The sequence below is a fragment of the Adiantum capillus-veneris genome, chromosome 17 (genome assembly GCF_014529385.1).
Source record: "Adiantum capillus-veneris isolate H3 chromosome 17, ASM1452938v2, whole genome shotgun sequence".
Classification (NCBI taxonomy): domain Eukaryota; kingdom Viridiplantae; phylum Streptophyta; class Polypodiopsida; order Polypodiales; family Pteridaceae; genus Adiantum; species Adiantum capillus-veneris.
Window position 1 is genome coordinate 47664155 of NC_140947.1, and position 24350 is coordinate 47688504.

The following is a 24350-nucleotide window of genomic DNA, read 5'->3' on the forward strand; positions in this document are numbered from 1 at the left end:
TGATTTTAGACTGTTGAGCGTGATCAGAGATGCCTTAGGTTGTTTGTGCTAGCTAGAATTGAATAGACACTAGGAGAGTTTCTTGAGGAGAGGAAACAATGGGGGGATATTTAGAGAGGGTGATCATTGAATGCAATAATTTAGAGACGCGGTATTGAAAGAAGCAAACTTCATGGCAGACTTTGGAGGTCACCTATACCAAAGGTGTATTGACCAGCAAAGTCATTAAGGTTGAGAGAGCCATAGAGAAAAATGAAATGAATTATTTTATGAGGCGTCTTCAAAAGGAAACACCCACTAATGAATTCATGACATTGGACAACCTAAATTGATGGACGGAAGCACGAAGAAAATCATTTGGTATAGCCTAGCTGTAATTGGATGAATGTGGACAAGGTGGTCACAAAGCAAGGTAGGAGTAGGATGATTTGTAGATAGGAGCATATAACATTTTGTACTAGCTTTGGATGTGTGGTTTGTCAATGTACCAATCGCTTCAGTATACCGTCGCATCTAATGCATCACTTGATTATACCATCTTCCATAACCCTAATACCCCAAAACTTGCACTTCAAAAATTTTTATAGGCGATGATCAAAGCGAACATGTGTAGGCTATCTTCAAGTTCACCATGGAAATAAATAAATAAACATATAAAATAAATAATAAAAATTTTAATTTGAACATGTGTAGACGTGTTGCTTTCTAGATATGGAGATGGAGATTTCGGTGAGCTGTAATAACTATACAGAAAGACAGATATTCACTTCGCGAACAACGGTGGTGCTAGAATTTGTTACAGCTAGTGCTAACGGTGGGGCTCATGAGCATGCAATGTAATAGTGCAACTGCAATCAGCAGCTCCACAAATTTAAGCTGGGAGGAGGTGGCTGGTCATGCCAAAGCGTTGATTGCCTTGAAGCATGTCATTACAAGAGATCCCTATCAGGCCCTCATGTGCTCGATCATTTCCCACCGGAGGTAGTCGCACTAGGAAGGGGAAGAGAGATGGAGAAATGAAATGTTATATGAATAGTTTACAAAAGTCTTGAACTCCATATGAAGCCACAAACTCTACAATCTGTATGAATCTAATCTAATGGCACGGTACAAATTAAAATGAAGTAAGGTTAAAAACTGGGAAGAAATAAATAAAAAATTAAAATTCAGCAGCATGCGTCATCGTCGTCAAGACCTCGAAGTCGTCTTGTTGGATGAATGTGCGCTTCTTGCTCCCTCTCTCTGCACGCCATGCCAGGACCATGAATGGAAGGTAAGTTGGAGCAGAGCTGGACCAGGGGAGAGAGGTGAGGTTGGGCAGAAAGAAGGCATTCATGGGAGTTAATGAAAAGATGAGGTTGGGTTGCAGGGAGACACAATGTAGATATTCGGATCCCAGAGAGAGAGCTGCAGTACTTCGAGGAGTTGCAAGCCATGGGAGCTAGCATCGCCAGCGGAGGGACCTTAGAATTGGCATCTTGAATGAGATACAACTTTGTCAAAGTCCGTCTGAGTAAGTAGATAGCTCATCACAGCAGGAGAGAGAGACATGGTGGTTGAACAGAACCAGAGAGAGAGAGAGAGAGAGAGAGAGAGAGAGAGAGAGAGAGAGAGAGAGAGAGAGAGAGAGAGAGAGAGAGAGAGAGAGAGAGAGAGAGAGAGAGAGAGAGAGAGAGAGAGAGAGAGAGATAGATAGCATTATCGTCCACAGAGGTCATATATGACCCATTGGACCGGAGAAAAAAAAAAAACATTACAACGCAGCCTTTTAAGTGAGGGCATTGGATACATATCAGTTATGGACTGAGGGTCCGTCAGCAGGGTAGAAGATAAGAAAAGAAAAGGAAAACAAGACTTAAACTTGAGTAGGGTTGGATGAGGGGAGAACCCCTTTGGGAGTTCGAAACTCTTGAATGATGGCCTTCCCCCCGCGGTAGACTGCCCATTTGCCTTGCTTTCGGGCTTCTCCGACCTTCTTGAGTTCGCACTTTTTAACCTTGAGTTGATTCATGGTCAGCTCCTCAGCAATCCAAACCTTTGTTCCTTTGAGGAGGTAAGATTGGCGCAATAGCCTCACTCGCTCCTCTTTGTCCTTAAAAGTGAGAAGGCAGTGCTCCGGTGATACTTTCCTGTGTGTGTCGTTAATCCAAGAAATGTCTTCTGGCTTGATGGCGATGGGCTGAATAATATCGTTGAGCTTGATGATTGCTTCTTCAAGCGTGTCCTTGGTAGTGCACCATGGTGAGGGAAGCCCACCTATTCGAATCTTAAGGGCATTCTCTTCCTGGAGTTTCTGCTCGTGAAGCTCCATCGTCACACAAGTTTGTACTTTTGCCAAAGCCACAGACTGAGCATTGGTGACTTTCACCTCAACTTCTCTTACTTTGTCTGTGGCAAGATCGACCATGGAGTCGAAGCGCGCCTCAAGCTTATTGAGGCGAGCCTTGAGATCCCGATTCTCTTCCATAAGCTGGTCAAGGGCTCTTTGAAGCTGTCCAATCCGGTCGTTCTTGCTCAGTGCTGCCACAACGACTGCAAAGCTGGGTCGGCTCCTCATGGTGACCTTTGGTGTATTCATGGTAAAAAATTGGGCTGTGATGGCTACTGCTCACTTTGTCCCAAAGTGCACAGAGATTTATCTGGGTTTGATTTGAAGCCCTTAGCTTTTAGGGGGCCGGGGGATCTTTAGGTTCAGAGTGGCGAGAGAAAGAGAGAGAGAGGGAGAGAGGAGGAGTCTCCTCTGTCGGCTCGGGTGCCACCACCTGCCGCACCAACTCCAACAGCTTCAACAGCCCCTCGTCGTCCCCAGCAGAGGGAGGCTTGCCTTCACCATCGTTAGGCTTCTCGAGTCTCCGTTGCTGGTGTCGTCTCCTCTCTGCACGCTGTCACAGCAACAGGTCACGAGGATGCCGCAGGTTAGCTTGGAGGGGGCGGGGCTATGGCTTCATACCTCCCCATAGGGCAGCCCCTCGCCCAGGGGGAGGCTGGGGGACAGAGGACGGTGGCGGTGGCAACCTGCGCTAGAGTTAGGGTTAGAGAGAGAGAGAGAGAGAGAGAGAGAGAGAGAGAGAGAGAGAGAGAGAGAGAGAGAGAGAGAGAGAGAGAGAGAGAGAGAGAGAGAGAGAGAGAGAGAGAGAGAGAGAGAGAGAGAGAGAGAGAGAGAGAGAGAGAGAGAGAGAGAGAGAGAGAGAGAGAGAGAGAGAGAGAGAGAGAGAGAGAGAGAGAGAGAGAGAGAGAGAGAGAGAGTTCAACTCCTCTGCATGAGGGTGGTTTTGCGGCCCTCTCCTCCCCCCTCGTCTACTGCTTTGGATGCAGAGAGAGACTCGAGAAAGGAAACTGATCCTGGGGTCTGCCCGCCAAGAGGTCAGAGAGAGAGAAAGACTGCATGGCGGCGGTGAGGGAGTTGAGTGGAGTGTGACCCGAGTTTGAGTGGCGCCATGTGTGCAGGAGTTGGCATGCACAGCTAAAGTGGCACCGAGGGAGCTGGTGAGTGGACTAATGCTACGCAGTGCATGTTGGTCGAAAGGTGATAAGCCAAACAAAAGGGTGGGGAAGCACCACACGGACCTCCAGTTTGCATGCACCCAGGGCGGCACTGCATACAATATGGTTGCGACTAGTGGTTGAGAGAAGATAGAGCAGCTGCATGGAAGGTTGGTGGGCGGGTTGGCAGAGCGCAGCCATTGTAACCGCAAAGGAGTGGAAGAAAAAGGAGTGGAGCGCAACTAGTTGTTGGATTTCGCCAACTTACGAGAGGGAGAGAGAGACTATCGCGCGGTAGTTGTGGGTTGAATGGCTAGGGGTGATCAGTTGGCTGCATGGAGTTGGGTGGTTGAGCCGAACGAGAGAGAGAGAGAGAGAGCACGTCTGGCCGGCAGTGGACTAGAGAAAGAGAGGGGGATTGGGAATTTCAACTGCTGCATGGCATCAAAAGGGGCCGATGCTCATGTAGGGGCTGGTCTAGAGGTCCACTGCATCCTTGCTGCACGCGAGCTCTGTCTGCCATGTTGCTCTATGTTTGTATTACAAAAAAAAAAAACCTCTGTAATTATAAATTCGGGGCCTAATTAACTTGGGGTAGGATCCCATGAGAAAATACGAATAGGAAAAAGAAATAATAATTTATGTTATTTTTAATTTCCTCTACTTCGTATGACATAACACCTCCAATCCTTCTCCTATTACTCTACTTCGTTGTCTACTATACAGATCCTAAGATCACAATATCGAACATTCATTACTTTGTGCAGTGGCTCATATGTTACGAAGCATTCAGGTTGTCGGATCACACTGACCGTGGCTAGATTCCTCTCATTAGTTGGAGTTGTTCTCGCTATGGCTGCCAAGCACATCGCCATGCTCATTATCGGCCGTATACTCGTTGGTATCAATCTACCGTTGAGTTTTCAAGACTCGTCGGAAAGAACTTGAAGCCAGTTTGATCATCATAATTCTCCTAATTCCTTCTCCTTTTTCTTACAATTTTAGTTATCTTCTCCCTCGAATCTAAAGAAATTCTATAATTTTCTTTTCGCTCAGTACCCCTCTATAATTTTGTTTAATCCATATTATTATTATGTTTAATTATAAACATAATCACATTAACAATCACTATATCATGACAAATAAGGAATCTCTTTAATTCCAAAAAATAAATCATTAATTATATCATGCATCCAACATAGATTACTATAAATTGAGACAATTAGAGGAATCTACAAACATAAGAAAGCAAAATACTTAGTTGCGGCTTGTTAATATTTGCATCTTGGAGCGTAGCCTATGCTCTGATACCACTGCTACAAACGGGAGCGTGGTTGCCCTGCGAAAGACCCAAAATACCATACAAAAAACCATAAAACAGACTAATTGACATGCCTGGCAACCACATAGACACATAATCGCGAGATACACGAACAGAAGGAGACACAGTGCAAGAGAGAAGCAATAGGGTGCGTGCAGACGCACCTCCTAGAATGGAGTGCTACGCCGGCACGCGAGAGAGAAGAGAGGAGAGGTGAGAAGAATGAGATGGACACTGGGTGCAATCTCCCCCCGTGCAAGAGTGACCATTTCCCTCTTGCACGTATTTCATTTATAGATTTCTTAAATGGTCAAATTGAATACAAACTGGCCGACCGGTCATAATTGGCCAAAGCTCATAAAAGAGCACTTGAATAATAAATTGTACATGATATACAGATACATTTGCATAGGCCAAGATGGGTCTAGTCTTTTCCACCTGTCGACTGCAATAAATCATAAAATATCATTTCTATAACATCTGCTACAAACGATAAGCGCGGTTGCCCTGCAAAATTCGTAAATAACACGTTGCAATCCATGAAAAGCACAAATCGGCATACTTGGCACAATCCATAGTGAGTATGCAACGCCGTACTTGAACAAAGAGAGACATAGAGCGGTAAAGAGAGGAAAGAAGCCTACAGGCGCACCTCCTAAAGCGGAGTGCTACGCCGGCACGGCGAGAGATAAGAGAAGAGAGGAGAAGACTGACGCAGGCACTGGGTGCAATCTCCCCCCGTGCAAGAGTGACCATTTCCCTCTTGCACATATTTGTTTTATATATTTCTTAAATGGTCAATTGTGAGTACAAACTGGCCGGCCGGACATAATTGGCCAAAGCTCATAAAAGAGCACTTGAATAATAAAAAATACATAAAATGTGATATCCTTTTGCAATAGCCTAGCTCGGTCAAGCCTTTTCCACCTGTCAGCTGCAATAAATAATAAAATATCAATTCCATAACATACCTCTCCGTTGGAAAGCAACTGTCCTCAGTTGCAAAGATAAAAATCTGCAAACAATACTTGTCAAAAACAATGATTAGTATGTTGTGTCAAAAACATCACATAATAAAAAAAAATTTTATGAAAGTAAATAATATTAGCTTATGTCTACCGTCATCCATATACTACATATTCTAGTGTCCCACATTAGGAAGTGAATGGGGTATAGGAAGGCCTCTTTTTTTGGTAGTTTAAGAAAATGCTTAAAGCTTAAACCAAGTTTGGCCAAGCTTAAAATAAAGGGTGCTGAGATTTTTAAAAATGACATTTCTATATATTTTCACTAAAAAAAGAGGTGGGTAACTGAATTTTAAAATGTCTTTTCCCACACTTCTCTCTCTCTCTCTAGCATATAAATCACTCTCTCTCTCAGTTAGATATCATAAAGAAAAGTACTTTTCAACCTTTTCATAGTCAGAAAAAGAGATTTTACACATTCTCTCACTACATTCTCTCTCTAGAACATGCAGCCCTCTCTCTCTCTCTCTCTCTCTCTCTCTCTCTCTTTTCCTTTTTCTCTTCCTTCTTCAAATCAATGAAAGAACATTCTATGTTGTACATCTGACAAAAAGTGCAGATTCTCCAAAGCTATAGATTTTCTCTCTCTTCCACACTCTCTTCATTTATTGCTTTCCCTCTCTCCCACTTCCTCTCACTTTCTTTCTCTTTCTCTACCTCTCTCTCTCTCTCTCTCTCTCTCTCTCTCTCTCTCTCTCTCTCTCTCTGTGTGTGTGTCTTTCCCCCTCATGCTTTTCTCCCTCCTACTCTCTGTGAGAGCAATGGAGAACTCCATTACCTTTGTGTGCAGCTGCATTTTATTCTTCAACTATTTGAATTTGAAAAATATTGAGTTGTACTCCCCCTCTCTGTTCCCTCCAAAACAAAATCCCTTTATCTCCACTCTGAGAGATTTTTCCTATCTCCTATCCCTCCATAGCCAGCTCTTTATGCTTGTACTGCTTGTAACCTTCACCATTACACATTATCCCTCTTGCTTACTTGTTTATTTAGCACCAATGGCAAGTAATCTCCCTCCAATGCAAGATATTAACAATAAGCCAAAACGATATTGCTTAAACGCCTATTTAGAGCAAGAATATGCTACTGTACTCCTTGGAACTTCTAACCCCAATGCTGTAGATCAGCTACAAAGTAGTGGATGCAAAGCAATCAACTTATGGGTTGATGGTCACATTTACCCGTTTGATCCTATAACCAATGCAACACCACCCTTTCGCAATGTCACTGACGTTTTGCGTTTTATTGGAGATGGAAGAGATGGGCTGTGGGGATACTGCTGGAGGTTACATTCGACTTTATTCAATGAAAGAGAAGCAAGAAATCAGCTCTTTGTTGCCTCATCAACAGTGCAAGAAAAGCACATGATGCACATTCAACAAATCAGGGGAGAAGCCAATGACAAAATGAAGCAGCTGAACGCTGAGATAATCCAACTTAATAAAAAGCTACAGAAACAGAAAACAGAGCAAGAGCGTCGATTGGATAACTACGTTCAACTACAACACACTGCACGTAATATGCGTCAGAGAATAGATCATCTCACACACATTCCCCTCGGCTACTACATTCGTAAGCGAAAGAGACAAGCAATGTCTACGCTATCTTCAAATGGTGGAGCTCGAAAAAAACGAATACGACAAACTAGGTAAGGATATGAACTCCAACTTTTGCTTTTACACTTTGTTTGCAGGTTGTTATAATTATGTTTCCATATGCAGAAATTTGGCTCGACAAATGATGGGAATCGATTCTGATATCGATACAACCAGACGTACATTATTGCAACATATCATCAAACCAAAGGAGTTGGTGGAGTTATTGGACGATCCATCCAATGTTAGCATTGCCAAAATTCTGCGTCAAAAATATTTCAGTGAGTTAAAAAGTATTGTGTCACCTCAGGAAATGATGGAGGTGTGTGACAGTGCAGGAATAAGTTTCAAAGCTTATGAAGCTTTGTATAAAATTGTAACAATAGGACACAGAGCAAAAGGTCTTTTTAGATTGCTACCAACACCTTACAGTGTTAGCATTGCCAAACGATGCGCCAACAATGATGTTGCAAGTTTGTTAGGTGGATTTCAATGTGTCAAGGATGTCATGACATTAGAAGATGGAAAATCCTTTCGCTACAACGAATTCAACAATGTGTATGTCGACTTGTTGAAACTCCAGGAGTCAATGATCAGATTTTACGGGTTGACACAAGAAGAGTGTGGTGGCAAAGTAATTTTTGTTATGAAACTAGATGAGTGTCAGATTGTTAAAGGTCAGCGGCTCGAAAGGGTAAGCGTGACAATGATGAACAGGGCCTTGGTAGGTGTCGATGTTGAGTTAAATGACAATGAGAAGGGAAAGACATGTTTAAGTGTTCAATCAGAGAAGAATATCTGGTGGTTGGCTGCTTTTCATCTCCCAAAAGAAACACATGAGTCCTTGAAGTGGTATTTCAATCATACGCCAATTGTTGACATCATTCGGCAACAACAAGAAGGACAAAGATTGCAGGTTTCAGACTTGGGTTTGTTCCAAGTTGAGTGGCATTTGGCAAGAGATTTGAAAACTCTTAAGTGCATGTTAGGTTGCAAACACGGTGCAATGACACTCTTTCCATGCATTTATTGCTGCCATAGTAAAGTGTCCATGGGAACCGAGAGCAAGGTTGTCAAAGTCAGCAAATCAAAGAGCGGGAAAGTTGCAGCCAACTCTGTGAAAGGTGTGTCTAATACACAAACAATAAGTAAATCACTACAACAGTGGTTCCAAGGTATTCTTAGTTGTGATCAAAGTGTACCCCCTAATCGAGACATGGATGATCCCAATTGGGATCCTATTTTACCAATTCCACTGATTAATGTGCATGTTTGCACCCTTCATGCTCGTCTGCGAATTCTTGACAAGTTACTAATGTTACATATCAATTATGCTTGGAACATGGAGCCTGCAGAAAGAAGAGAAGAGTGTATAAAGGAACTTGAGTCTATTTTATCAAGTGTTGGTCTACATGGTGGTGCAGTTGAGCTATCCAAAGACAAAAAGACATCTGGTAGTACACAAGATAGACCCAATAAAATATGTATGGGTGGTAGCAAAGCTCGGCATTTTCTATTAGATTATTCGGCTTCTCAAAGTCAAACTGAGTTTCAATTGTGGAAAAAAGTGTGTGACATTGCCACATACAAAGGGAACGAAGCTGCTCTTGGAATTAAGCGTGCTCGTGTGTGGCAATCTGTCGATGATATTTTTCGTCTACTTGAAAAAGCAAAGCTGACTTCTGATGAGATATCCACTTTGAAGTTTGTGATCAACAACTTCACTTCGCAAATGGTCGATGCTTGGGGAGAAACACACATAACACATTACATGGTAAGTTTCAATTTGTCTTTACAATCAGCGTTATAATATCATTGAACAAAAGCTTGTATTTTTCAACATATTCTTTTTGCACATAGTGCATTTTTTCTCGACACTTTTGGTTCTTTGAGCATCTGGAGTAGCCAAGGAATGGAGCGCTCACACTATCAAGCAAAAGCGGTGTATTTTAAGAATACACGTCATGGAGGTGGAAAAAAAAAGCAATGCGTTACATGAAATGTTCAATTGGTTTTACAGAGTTTTGGCAGGGAGACAGAGAAAAAAGCCAAGAGTACAAATGAATTTGAAATGCAGAATAGAAAAAGTTATTAACATTAGGTGATCAAATTCATACCATGCTTCAATAGCAAAAGATCGCTTCCGTCGATGGTTGGCAACAAGGCGAAGAGATGGCAGACATTGGGTGCAAAATGAATAAATTTTTGATCACCAAAAAAATTTGTTGTAACCTCGGATTTTGATGTTAATCAATTGTCGACACTTAGTTTTTGACCCGTGTGTGAATTCTCTTTCAATTATGAGTTTATTTAAATTTTTAATCATTTTTTAAGTTTTTAATTTTTGAAAGATTTTTTGGCCTATTTAAGTCAAAACTCACTTTTTAAAGTTCATTTCTCATTCGCACGTTCTAGAAGATCCACTCGAGCCAAAGCGAGCACGCACTCATATCTTGATCACGATGGAACCTACTCAAGAGAAAATCAGTATGCACGTCGATGACACCACCTCCACTCACAACACAACAGATTCAGCGCCCGCACCTGATACACAATCCCTAGCTTCAAATCCAACATCACAACCATCTCCAAATGCCACACAACCTCCTCAACCATCTCATGCACAAGAAGAAACCACTACCACATCCCAACCCCAAACCCGCACCGCATACACAGCCCACATCTTCAGATCCAACGCCAGAAGCAGTTCTAGATACCATGCAACCTCCCCAACCATCTGCTTCACACGAGGAAACCATTGCCACATCGAATCCCGCGCCGCAATCGCATGACGATAACCCAACACCACAACCAGTCACAAAGCCCATCCAACCTCCAAACCCTTCTATTCCAGATGATCAAACTACCATGTGCCAAATTTTTGGGGATCTTCCACCGTTACATCAAGCCCACCGCACAGCTTTGCCGGATCCTCCACCAATCTCTGAGATCAACCCTGAGCCACTACAAAATGAGCAGGTTCCACCTGTTGTTCCTACACCTGTTGCTCAAGCAACCTCGCGAACTCAACCAATAAAGATGCCTTTCAAACAGTGCGCAAAAAGAAAAACACCAGAGAAGGATAGATGGGCTGCCAAGAAAAGAAAGGAAGAGGCACCCCAGGAAAAAGAAAGAGCTGCCAAAGAAGCTGAGAGCATAGAAAAGGAAGAAGCAAGAAGACGAGAGGTGGAAGAATGGGAGAGAGCCGAGGCTGAGAGAGCTCATTTGGCAAACCTTCAAGCACGGGCCGAAGCAGAGAGAAGAGCAGTTGAAGAGAGAGCCACAACAACACAACAGGCATAGGCTGGCAGCTCTCGGCCACTCAAAGGACCTCAGAGAGCTAAGAAATGTCCAAAGAGAAAGAAGGACAATCTCACAGCTGAAGAGCAACAAACTCAAGCAGAGAGGAGAGAAAAGTTTATAAATGACCCTCCTCAATGGGCTAGACTACCAGCTCCCCCTCCACCACCTGTGGCACAAAAGAAAAGAAGATGGAAGCCAGGAACGGTGGCCTTGAGGGAAATTAGAAAGTATCAAAAATCTACTAATCCAATCATACCAAAAGTAGCTTTTTCGCGTGTTGTTAGAGAAATTATGGAAGAGTGTAGTGACTCTGTCACTCGACTCCAAGGCAGAGCACTCTTGGCACTACAGGACGCGGCGGAAGACATTTTGGTGCAGCTCTTCAACGACGGCGTGTCTTGTATGGTGCATGCCAAGAGAGTCACCCTCAAAGTGACGTACTTAGCATTAGCAATTAGATTGAGAGATGAGGCCTGTTTATATAAGAACTAGTTTATCCCATGTGACCTTTTTATCACATTTGTGGCTCTACTGAGAGTTTGTAATCTTTTGAATCAATACCAATGATCAGATTTTGTATCAGTGTCTTGAGTCATTTTAAACTATGTCTTGAGAACTTCAACAATTTTAAGTTGTTATTTGTTAACTGTTCATTTCGAAAAATGCTCAACAGTGGATTTTTTTTTTTGACAGCTGCTAAAACAGTGTTCCAAACCATGCAGAATGGTGCTAAAACATCTCCAAGGAGGTGTACTAGCATGAAAGTGAATTAAAAAAAAAAAAAAAGCCCTGTGTGCCACGGCGCGCACAGAGCTGTTTTGACCAGGTCAAAACATCTCTGTGCGTGCCGTGGCACACAGGGCTTTTTAAATTTTTTTTTTTTCACTTTCATGCTAGTACAGCTGTATACACCCCTCTACACCCCTCCTACTGCTAAAAAAAACTCTAAAATGAATAAAAATGGAAAAATCTATGTAGACATTGCGTGCACAATACCAGTACACCAGACGTGATAGAACACTTCAAAAAACAAAACTTTTTTTATTACAAGAGATATTACATCATGGTTTATGCATTTCTTGACGAATTACATCGGTAGGAATTGCAGGAGGGGCTGAATCGACATCAATGTCTTTACAATTTGGTCTGGGTTTGTAATTCCTTGACCTAAGCTTAAAGCACAGTGGGAAAGGATGGATCCAGAGTGCTTGCCTGTAAATGCATACAAAGCAGCCTCTCTATCGACCAATATACATTTATGGGCATTTAAAGTGAGAGAGTCTTCAGCAAGGATGGCACTCAAAGCTTTGCACTTGAGGAGCTCCGCTGTACCATGCTTGGAGAAGCCCGTGTATACAACTCTAATAATTGAGGGGTCCAAGTGGCTCAGGTAGTGCCACAAAGAGCTATCTCTGCCTGTACGGTTGCTGCGGGAACCACCAGTTCGCATTGCAAATTTATCAACATGATATGTAGTCTGCAAAACAATTTATAAATTTAAACCCTTGTTGTAATGAATTGTACACAAATAATCAAGTTATAATAAGTTTACCTCTGTCTCTTCATCCATCTCTTCAAGTGATTTTTTGGTAAGGTCGATGCTAGAGAGATCAACTTTTCCCGTAGAGATCAAAGGTTTGTGCGGCTGAAAAGAACTCTCAGGAACGCTTTCATAGAAAGAGGCACACGATTTGATCTCTACAAGTGTTGAAGCGACGGTCTGCACCAATGTTTGTTCATTCTCAGTGGGAAAGAATGAGAGGCCGTCTAAAATACTTTGATCTTCAAAGTCAATTTCAAATTCTGTCTGCTCTTGCTTTCCGCTAGGATCCTTCATCCCTGCATAGATAGCTAGCACAGAGAGAGACTCGTCTTCTCTAAGTCCCAATGTTTTGGCAATGTCATCAAGAAATAGGAAGTGACGACCATCGACGACCACTGCATGGAGAGAAAGAATTTGTAGCTCCGGCACTTCTTCCAACACGTCATCTCCCTCAATCATTCTATCATCCTTCTCAGTTGTACTGGGCTCTTGTAATAGGACAAGTGACATTGATGCCTCCGCCTGCTCATCCACCTCCTCGATAACTTCATTTGACTCCTCAACAAGAGTCACTGTTGGTTTCTTACTTGCTTTTTCTTTTGATTTTCCCTTGTCAGTACCTTCAAGCACAAGAAAAACTAAAACCATGTCCCATGAGATGAATTGAGTGCCGATGTTTCCCATGCCCAGGTCCATGAGGTCTTCCTCATCCTCTGTCCTGTAATCCCGATCACTGAGCCCTTTAGTGAATCGCAACAATCGATAACAAAAGTTTTTATCGGTGGCATAGAGGTGCTTGAGGAACTCCACTGGCACCCATGCCATGTCAGATCCCTCAAAGACTATGGCATATTCTTCAATGTGTTGTGCCATGTAGTCAAGGAAGCTCTGGAATGCTTCCCCATGAAGATTTGCTGTGGCTTGTATGTCGATGAAGCCTTCAAAGACATTAATTAGATCGTGTGCTCGATCTGCAAGTCCTATATTTTCCAATTGTGAGAGAAGTGCGTCACTAGCTGTGGCCATGGTTTTTTTCGCGAAGAAAATAGATAGAGAGCAGACAGAGAGAGCTTGAGAGCAAAGAGTCTGAGTTTTGTGAATGTTATAAAAGCTTTTAAAAACTTATAAAGTCACTTATATACTGAAAGTCACTTAAAAGTCACTTATATACTGAAACTTATAAAAATAACTTAAAAGTATACTTTTACTTAATAAACGTGATTGGAAAGCACTTGCATTCCAAATCACTAAAATGGCATTTCACTCATAACGTTGGACATAAGATTTTACACAGAGATAAAATTCAAAACGCCAAAATCATTAATAGAATCATAATCTTTTATCAATTACAAGGTTTTACAGAAATACATCGCGGAAATGTGATGTTCTCACATAAAAAGGTCTTCTCTTTTCTAGAACGTATAACTTTCTGGTTGATTACAAAGAGATATGGCTCTAACAAGGAATATCTAAGATTAAGATACTCGCGAAGATGACTGAGATGCCAATCGTTATTCACTAAGATGCCATGCACTGTATCATCATGGAGACATATTTGTAGGTCAATGGATTCTCTAACTGCAATGTCAGAGTCTAGTGCTTCCCATTCTCCCTTCGTCAACTTCCATCTTCTGTATGGAAAAGCCATTGATAAGCTTTGCTTTGCGATATGGTATCTGAAGACCACACTCTCCGCAATTATAGACAACTTGATTCTATCTCCTTGATGGTTGACCACTTTCGTTTCCCATCCAGCTGCAAGAAAAGTAGATATTGCATCTCCCCCTTTGCAGGTCCACATTGTTGGTGTCTTGTAAACACTCTGCTAACAGAAAATATGTACAAACATATGAAGTGACATAAACCATGTCAAAGTTGCTTTATGAGAACCATAGGTGCACTTCATTGCTGCATGCACATCCATCTCGATTCTCCTTTTGGTTGCTGCTATTAAAGCACTATCTGGCTTAGGCCATTCGAAACTCTGCAAAGTTGGCAAGTTAACCCGAGAAAGATTGCCATACCCATTTCTTGTAGGTGTGATGTAAGTATGGTCGTAAAAAAAAATGTTTTGTGATGCAAGCTCAGAGGAGGAACAACCAGCATAGAGCAACTTGCCAAGCTCAACATGGATGGCCTCAAAAGTTCCTGTGAAGGACTCTATTGGCTCCCACTCTACAAAATTGGATGGAAAGACATCTGTAAACATTACACAATCAAAGAAATCTTAAAACAACAAAGCAACTTACACAACAAAAATCGATAATCAAGAAAATCTAAGACTTTGACAGTGGTGTGAACTTACAATTTGCTGGAAACCTTGGTGGAGTCAACGCTGTCGTTAACTTCAGTTGTGAAGCCACATACACATGTTGAATCTTTGCAAGCCGCTTACCACTTTGGAGTTGTTTAAACTCCATTATTCCTTCCTTCCAATGGTGTGCCCGAGAAGCCACGTGTCTCCTGGAGACCTTGTTTGCACCTCTTGAGCTGGGTTACATTGTCACCCACATCAACCGTTTGAACTCTGTCGTCACCCAGCACCCACTGTCATCTTGAACATTGCTGCATGACATGGATTCAATAGCACTCCAGGGTTGTCGAGAACTTGATGATGACATGGAAAATAATGGCACAACCTGCACACAACACTTACTGTTAATCGATGAACACCAATGAAAAATATGGACACAACTAACACACATCACTTACTACTATGATATAAAACTTGCAGGTTGGGAAAAGCTTGAGTGGGATACTCAAGCTTCAAAGAGAAAGAGAAATGGTAGATTTAAACAAAAGATATGCTGCAAACTCAGTTATAGATAGCAATGTGTAAGAAACTTACAGAGCAATGGAAATCTTTACCTTGAGGAGCAAGCTGCACTCTTGAGAAGAATGCATCAACCTTGAGAAGAATGTTGCAAGCTTGAGGAGGGAAAAGAGGTGCAAAAATCTGCTGCAGAGGTTTTTGGGAGGGAAAAGTGAGAGAGGGTAAGTGAGAGATGGTACTGATAGAGAAGAGAGAGAAGAAGAGAGAGGAGAAGTGAGAGATGGGACAGTAGAGAGAGGAGATGTGAGAGATGGTACAGTAGAGAGAGATAGTACAGTATAGAGAGAAGTGATAGATGGTACAGTAGAGAGAGAGAGAGAGAGAGAGAGAGAGAGAGAGAGAGAGAGAGAGAGAGAGAGAGAGAGAGAGAGAGAGAGAGAGAGAGAGAGAGAGAGAGAGAGAGAGAGAGAGAGAATGTTTAGCACGTTTTTGAAGAGACCGTATATTAAGAGAGTGGGAAAAACAAATTGATAGCCTCTAGAGAGAGAAAAGATTGGTTTTCACCCCAATATTTTAGAAAAAGGCTCTATTTTTTATCATTTATAAGAGTTTCTCTCTTTATATTTTATGAAAGAGTACAAGTTTGACCAAACCTGCCACACCCACCATTTTTGTCCACATGGCATCCACCCATTAGCCCAGCCCCTAACCCCATTTTTAATCCCATGGAAAATAAAGAGGCCCTCCTACACCCCATTCCCTTCCTAATGTACCACTAGAATAAGCAGTACATGTCATACCCTGATGAATCAGGATATCATTGGTCACACTCATCATCAATCTCATAATGTCAAGTCTCAGCACATAAACATTGCCGTAATAATCACCAAATACCGAATCCCAATCCAATTCCAATTCCACAATATAAGTCCAAATCCAAATCACTTTCATTATGTACCCGGGTAACAAAATCATACCAGTTACAGTGGTGGCCAGCCACTGCAGCACGATTTTGTGATTGGTGTTGCCTAAATCGGCGAATCTACACCATGATGTGCTGCCTAAATCGACGAATCTGCATTTGGTATTGTTTAAAAATTATGAATCTGTAAGTTTCAATGTGCTGCCTAAATCGGCGAAGCTGCACCAAGATGAGTATCCACACACTGCCTAAATTGGCGAATCTGTGTGTCCGTGACCAATGGACTAGACTAGGCATAAAAGGAAAACGTTGTTCCACCTATTTGATACAGTACTGGAGTACATTCGAATTCAAAGGTACTTACAGATTATTGTCGTCATTCCAAAGCACCTTAGTGTTTGCTAGCACATCACTCGAGAAGTAATGGTATTTTCACAAATCAAATTAAATTGCAATGCTCAGCTATTGTTTGAAAGAAATCACAACTTGGATTGTCACTTAGTCTCTAGAATGATATCATTCCATAAGAGATTCAATATAAACATTGAATTTGATTGAGCATGGAGGACTTGCCTTTCTTAAAGTTGTACACGGTGCGATCTAAAAAGGGAGTAAAGATACATAAAAACATGTCTGTTGAGGGCACGCATGACTTGTAAATAATTTTAAAAAAAATAGACAGGTACAATGTATCAGATATCATCAGGATGAGAAGAGAAATTTCACGACATGGTAGTGTGCATTTTATATCCTACAACATGTTATAAGATCCACTTGTGAGGAAATCATGCAAAACTTATGTAATGAAGATCAACATCAATTTGGTAAAGTTGCAAAAAAGAAGTAAAAGAATTTTGTAATAACGCATTCTATACGTGTTGAGAATCATCACAAATATTTTTTCCATTCTCAATATACATTTATAATGTTTAAATTTGAAGTCTTGCTGAAGATTTCTTTTCATATAAGTTAAGACATTGATTGGTCTATAACGAGGTTCCTAGAGTATAAGCTTTAGGTCATAGGCTAACTAGATTTTCACTGTGACGTTATTGTACATATTGATTATTGAATCAAACAATAGAATGGGTGCCATCATGAATAAATTTATGGCCTCAGGCATGGTAGCAGCGAGTGACAACACTATTGAAGCATGTCTCGCATTCTTATATGTAGCGCCTGCAAGAGAGGCTTTGATGGATGCAACCCGGGCATCAATGTGTAGGTCGATAGGCTGGTTGGAACACAGTAAGCCGAGATTAGTGAGCTGGAGAGAGGGAGGGAGAAATGAAATGAAATATTATATTAAACACCTTAAAAGGCTAAAGTTACATCAGATATCGAAATGAAACAATCTTGCTGGATGTGATACAATGTTTGGGTACAAACTAAAATCAAGTAAAGTAAAAGGTGGCAAGTAGGGACTTTTTGAATCCAGAAACAAGTGGGTTGACATACCCTTCACTTCATTATTTAGCACCTCAGCGACATTCTATCTGCTTATTATTTTGATTGGGGTATTAAAGAGCACATTTGATGTATCCCACTCGATATATGTACTCTTGGTCTTATTGATGAGCACCCTCATCTGATCATCCTCTCCATGAATTTCATATTTTATTTTATTTTTTTGTATTTTTTTTTCTCACTCCTGGTACTCACTTTCAGCCAATACAGAAAAACTTGTTCCTTGAACTTGAGAGGCCCGGATCAATGAGGATGCAGTCCAAGAGGCGAGCATCTGCGAGAGCTCCGACGATGACCATAGGCCACTTCCACAGAGCTCATGAGAGGCTAATCAGAATAATGTCACGTGCTATAGGGCCCATCCTTGGAGCGCAGAGGCCCTTGTGAGTCTGGTCGAACCCTTCCTTCGGGGAATAAGATCGAATCAAGCACAAACTCTAGCATGGCAGGATGGAAATCCAGCTTGAAGATGAAGGTAGATGGCAGCTCATCGAGGCTTGGCTGCTCTGCCTGCGATGAGCACTACCTCGATCATGATGCTTTGCCGGATCAGAGGCTGATTAGGAACTCCTTGATTGATGAAGTGCTTGTCCAAGTAGGCATCTGCGGATTGCGACTCTCCATATTTGTATCGATAGAGCCCGAAGCTAGATATGACATCAGCAGTGATATTGGATTGCGGGGCAGTATACACATTGAAGCAGGAAATTGAATGCAGGGTTTCAAGAAGCAGTTATGTCTCGGCTCTAGCTCGCAACCTCTATAACTTCACAACCTCCCTTGTGTTGGCTTTGTTACAGTCGGAAGGATAAAGGGTTGGCCATGAGCAGAGCAAGAGGGAAAACGAGCACTAAGGGTCAGTGGAGTTACTGCATACATAGAAGGTGAGCACTGCAGGGGGTAAGTGAAAGGTTGGTACCGCTCTACATGGTTGAGAGTGGCAGGCGAGGAACCTCCTGTGATGCATGGTGGGCGGATGAGGTGAGAGACATTACGGCAGCAGCCAGTGCATGCACGCAGGCTGGGAACCGAGGTGGTGGATGAAAGTGAGTTGGAACTGGAGAGCAAAATGCCGACGACTGTGTGTGTGTGTGTGTGTGTGTGTGTGTGTGTGTGTGTGTGTGTGTGTGTGTGTGTGTGTGTGTGAGAGAGAGAGAGAGAGAGAGAGAGAGAGAGAGAGAGAGAGAGAGAGAGAGAGAGAGAGAGAGAGAGAGAGAGAGAGAGAGAGAGAGAGAGAGTTCGATGGCATTTGGTCAAAAAGAGAATATGGACAATAGGGACGGTGTGTGTGGCTGCTAGCTGAAGAGCTAGAGAGAGAGTAGATGGCGATCAAAGCGACCACTAAGAGGGAGACAACAAAAGGCCACTGCATGCAGGGTGTTTGGTTTGGCGGCCGCAAAGTGAGAGAGAAAGTTGAGCGATTGTGGACACACAAACGGGCCGCTGCATGGGATGGGGGGTTGGTTGGTTGCATGCAACTCACAGAGAGAGCATGGCTGCCCTGCAAAATACTCGAAACAACACACTGCTAATCATTAATGAACGAATCCGCATACCTGACGCCTCGCATAGCACATGATCAATGATGCACACGAACAGAGCGAGACAACGCGCGAGAGAGAAGAAGAGAACATACACAGGCGCACCTCCTACAGCGGAGTGCTACGCCTGGCACGACGAGAGAGAAGATAAGAGAGGAGAGAAGAATACATAGAAACTGGGTGCAATCTCCCCCCGTGCAAGAGTGACCATTTCCCTCTTGCACGTATTTGTTATATAGATTTCTTGAATGGTCCATCTGTGATTCCGTTCATCGATTCAAGTTGTCAATTGTCATGCATTCATAAGTCATCTTAAAATTTGTTGCACTTATAAAACAATGAAGATTTTCTTGTTTTTTCAAATGGCTCATTGTTTTTAGTGGTTTATTTTTTAGAAAAGTTTTGCAGATAATCTAAGTACAATGTTCTCATATCAAAATCTAGATATTCTCATACCCCTATAGATACCCAACACCGTTGCAGTAGGCAAATTTTTTCATATGCTCTCTTACTTGTTAACATTATGTTGCAAAATCCATTGTTTCTAATGTCATGGGCTCTCCTTTCTTTGATTGGACTCTTACTGAGTGACTTGTCATACCCCTACTTACATGAGCTCAGTTCGTATGTGATGACAACTAACATTTAGTACATGCTTCCACATTACATTATATTCCAATTTCATATCAAATAGGTCATTTATTTGCTACTTTTTATGCCATGTCTAGTCCATTGGTCACAGGCACACATATTTACCGATTTAGGCAGTGTGTCAATGCTCATCTAGTGCAGATTCGCCTATTTAGGCAGCACAACAACAAACTACAGATTCACGCTTTTTGAACTTATATCAAATGCAGATTCTCCGATTTAGGAAGCGTTAGTGCAGATTCGCCGATTTAGGCAGCACGTCTTATTGGTGTAGATTCACGGATTTCGGCAACATCAATCACAAAATCATGTTGCAGTGGCTGGCCACCACTGTAACTGGTATGATTTTGTTACCCGGGTACATAATGAAAGTGATTTGGATTTGGACTTATATTGTGGAATTGGATATTTGGATTGGGATTTAAAATGGATATATGTTGGCAGATATTTGAACTTGAAGTTTTGTGGGTTGTCGTGACAATATTTATGGAATTGGATTGAGATTGATGCGAATTCATTATGATGAGTGTGACCAATGATATCCTGATTCATCAGGGTATGACATATACTGCTTATTCTAGTGGTATGGGACACTAGAATAGGTAGTACGTGGATGACGGCAGGCATAAGCTAATGTTGTTTAGTTTCATAAATTTTTCTTTTATTATGTGATGGTTTTGACACAACATACTAATCATTGTTTTTGACAAGTACTGTTTGCAGATTTTTTCTTAGCAACTGAGGACAGTTGCTTTCCAATGGAGAGGTATGTTATAGAATTGATATTTTATTAGCTATTGCAGCTGACAGGTAGCAAGAGCATCAACAGATAATGGATTATGCAGAAGGATGTTATATTTTATGTCTATTTGATTATTCAAGTGCTCTTTGTGAGCTTTGGCCAATTATGTCCAGCTGGCCAGTTTGTACTCACTTTGACCATTCAAGAATCTATAAATTAAATACGTGCAAGAGGGAAATGGTCACTCTTGCACGGGGGGAGATTGCACCCAGTGTTTGTGTCTTTCTTCTCCCTTCTCCCCTCTTCTCTCTCGCCGTGCGAGGCGTAGCACTTCGCTTTAGGAGGTGCGCCTGCACGTGCTCTCTCTCTCTATCTCCCTATCTGTCTCTTTCTGCTCGTGTGCAAGGATGGTTGCCAGGTGTGCAGATTTGTGTGTTTCATCGTCTATAGTATCTAGTTTTGGTATTTTGCAAGGCTCTCCGCGCTCCCATATGTAGCACATCCAAGAAAGTAGGGAAGCGATTTTAGCTATTGGGAAAAGGAATAATTCAGATGAGTGAGATCGTGTAATTCTCGCCGTCATGTCCGCTAACGGTATGTAAGGGAATATGGGTTATGACTCGCCTTTGTTAGACGCCCTGTAGTTTCTTGATGTATCCAGCTATCTCCAAGGCTCGATGTAAGCTTGAGGTAACGACATATTCTTTATGAAGATTTTAATACATTCACCCACAATAGTGAGTTTGGCTTTTAAAAAAAAAACTAGGTGCTACCTAGATAGCTATTTGAAGAATACAACCCAGGGGCTTCTAGTCATAATCTAGATATGCTGCAATGGGCTAGCCAATTAAATTACCCATGTAATGCTCAGATTGATATGTGATGCAAGTGGAGTATTGCACAACTTTCAAGAATGAGCATCCAAAAGTCACCTTACGACATTGGTGTTTTGAGAAGTTGATAATTGTGTTTAAATTAAATGCACAAAGTATGTGTTGTACTCAATATACTCAAAATGGGGTCCCCTTCATCAGATTTTCATGCAAGGGCAAGATTTCATGGAGAAATATTCCATTTTGGTTGCCAAATTTGTGTAGATATTGCATGTATTACTTGTAGTGCACTCGCATAAACGAAGAGGAGTGTCACACACATAGGAGTATTATCCTGGTTTGTTGTATGCTCAGTTCAATTTACAGTGTTTAGAAGGCACATGCCCAAGTACTCTTTTTATAAACAAGGTTTATCTTTAGGATCCCTTATGCATGTCATCTATGTGGACCTTGGCTACTGGGCCTTGCCATAATCGTAGGCATTTGCCTATCCTAGGTCCCTTGACTTGACATGAATCCACCCTTGGAGAAGAGTTTTCATGCTTGAAAAAATTTGGACGATTTCTTATTAAGAATATCAATGTCTTCCTCTCATTCTTTTAAGTGGCACCTTCTTTGGGTGTATCTTTACACTTCACAAGTACTGCTGATGAACATGATGCCACATCTGTAACTCATGAGAATCCTTGAGTCTTCTTGGGCTCAAGAATGGCTCCTCACCTTCCCTATAGAGATTCTGAAAACTTACTTCGTATTTCTTTGAGCAAGATAGAATTGATATGTGGCATTCTACTAAAAGAATCTACTAAAATGTCATATCAAGCCTTGCGATACCATATCCAACCATCATATTCTTGAAGAATCTCAACCCACTTGGCCTTGGAACCTTCTTGAATTAGTTTGATTTGTGAAGCATTTTATGCCGTTTTCATGGCCAAACACAATGTCAAACTAAGTCCCGTACAAATCATGTCTTTAGAGCATACACAATAGCATATATTTTTGTTTTGTAAGAAACATAATTTTGATGGGTGCCATTGAGTTTGTTACTCTCAAAAGATGCCGATCTAGTATTTTGGAGTAGAAATGTACCAATAGAATTAGAACTGGCATCACTTTTTAGAACAAATTAAAAAAGTGGAGCAACTATCACTAGTATGGGTGTTGATGCTAAAGCTGCCTTGATTTTAAAAATTGTGTTATTGGTCTTCTCACTAAATCTTCGGGGATCACTTAGTAATTATGTGACTATCACCTGAGTGCAACAAAAGAGATTATTAAATTTTATTTTTTCTCACATTTTAACATGTAGAAGGATATTGTAAAAAGAAATTGGGAAAAAAATTTATAGATTGAATAGAAAAAGGGTGTATTTTATTCATAAAAAATTTACAGATCAAGAGTTTATTCTTGAACACACACGATATGCACAATTTATACATAGTTGATCCCCCATGCCCTAAAGGAATGTATTAGTTCCTTTCTCTTTTGGTTTGTTTTCCTAGGAGCAACAAGTTTACATTATTCTTAACAAACTTGCAATTAAATCCTACTAGTCCCCAAAAAAATCAAAGCTCTTCAAGAATAATAGGGTAAGGCCACTGAAGAATAACATCCACTTCGGAGGTATCCATGATATTCCATGTGCTTCAATGATATACCCAAGGTCATGAACTTCTAACTTACATCCTATGTTTGTGTAGTAAATCAAATACCTACCTGAGATGTTTCAAGTGCTTCTCTTGGTAGCGTTGCAGACAATGATTTCATTTAAAAAGAAAATAATAAACTTTTCCAAAACATGGTTTGAAGAAAATATTGATGAGTGTCATTAAAGAAGCATGGAAATTAAACAAACCAAAGGGAATAATCAGAAACTCATAATGCCCAATCTGTGCTAAAAAGTAGTTTTGGGTATATTTGTTACTCTTATGCAAACTTGATGATACCTTGAGCTCAAGTCTATTTAGGTGAAATAGTATACTCTATGTAACTAATTGAATTTATCTACCCCTTGTAGCAGATACTTAGTCCAAGTTCAATGTGTAGACCCCTAGGCGGGGGGGGCATACACAATGCTCAAGTCACCATGCCATAAATCACGAGTAAGGTGGTTCTCTAGGGCCCTTTGCACCATCCAAAAGCACCACACTATGCATTGTCCAACAATATCCTTTTCAATAACTTAGTTAGATGTTGTCCAACAACTCATTTTTAGTAAGCTACAAAGACCCTTCCATTATAGTCAGCAATGGGCTAGTCAAAGGCACATAAAGGATGACTAGCAAGGCATTAACTAGATAACCACCGAAGCTAGTTTATGTTTCACTATAGATGTTTTAAAAAGGTTAGGTGCTACCTAGATACCTATTTAGCTAATTTGAAGATTACAACCTAGGGGCTTCTAGTAACAATCTAGATATACTACAATGGACTAGTTGAATGAATTACCCATGTAATGCTCTTAATATGTGTTGCAAGTGGAATGTTGCAAAAATTTTAAAAAAGAGAAGCTAAAAGTCACCTTACAACATTGTTCTTTTGAGAAATTGATAATTGTGTTTAATTTAAATGCACAAACTATGTGTTGTACTCAATGTACTGGAAATCAGAGTCCCATTCATCAATTTTTCATGCAAGGATAAACTTTCATGGAGCAATATGCGAGCTTGGTGGCCAAAATTTGTCTACATACAACATATGTTTCTTGTAGTGCACCCATATAAAAGATGAGGAGTATAACAAAGAGATAGGACTATTACCCTAGTTTGCATTGTATGCTCACTTTGATTCAGAGTGTTTAGAAGCACATGTCCAAGTTTTGATTTTGACAAGTTGCTTTGTTGTCCTTGTGAGGAAAATGAGACGAAGAATCTATCAAAGGCAAATCACATGTGAATGCTAATGTTGATCTTAATACGCAATGGAGAAGAGGAGAAGGAAGTCCTTTTATATAAGGAGATGAGCTATAGTGCCTTGATAATGAAATAAAAATATCAATTTCCCAAAGGCTTTTCCATAATTTTGTTGCAAAATGGCAAGCAATGAACAGATTGGTTCAGATTATAGAAGCATTTCATACAGCATATGGTTGACAAGGGGATATTTACAAATGACCACCAAATTGAGTTGTATTTGATGAAATCCCAAA

At 41.2% G+C, this 24350-nt stretch overlaps 2 protein-coding genes across 2 annotated transcripts; one reads left to right on the forward strand and one right to left on the reverse strand.

The window, feature by feature from the left end:
- Positions 1-1621: 1621 nt before the first annotated feature.
- Positions 1622-3126, reverse strand: LOC147437197 (uncharacterized). Its single transcript, XM_086486793.1, has one exon. It carries the CDS (start codon positions 2576-2578, stop codon positions 1856-1858), a length of 723 nt encoding a protein of 240 aa, XP_086342919.1. The 5' UTR covers positions 2579-3126; the 3' UTR covers positions 1622-1855.
- A 68-nt stretch (positions 3127-3194) lies between these two features.
- LOC147437198 (uncharacterized) lies at positions 3195-9387 on the forward strand. The gene is made up of 3 exons (XM_086486794.1): positions 3195-7477; positions 7551-9198; positions 9285-9387. Exons 1-3 carry the CDS (start codon positions 6558-6560, stop codon positions 9327-9329), a joined length of 2613 nt encoding a protein of 870 aa, XP_086342920.1. The 5' UTR covers positions 3195-6557; the 3' UTR covers positions 9330-9387.
- Positions 9388-24350: the final 14963 nt, after the last annotated feature.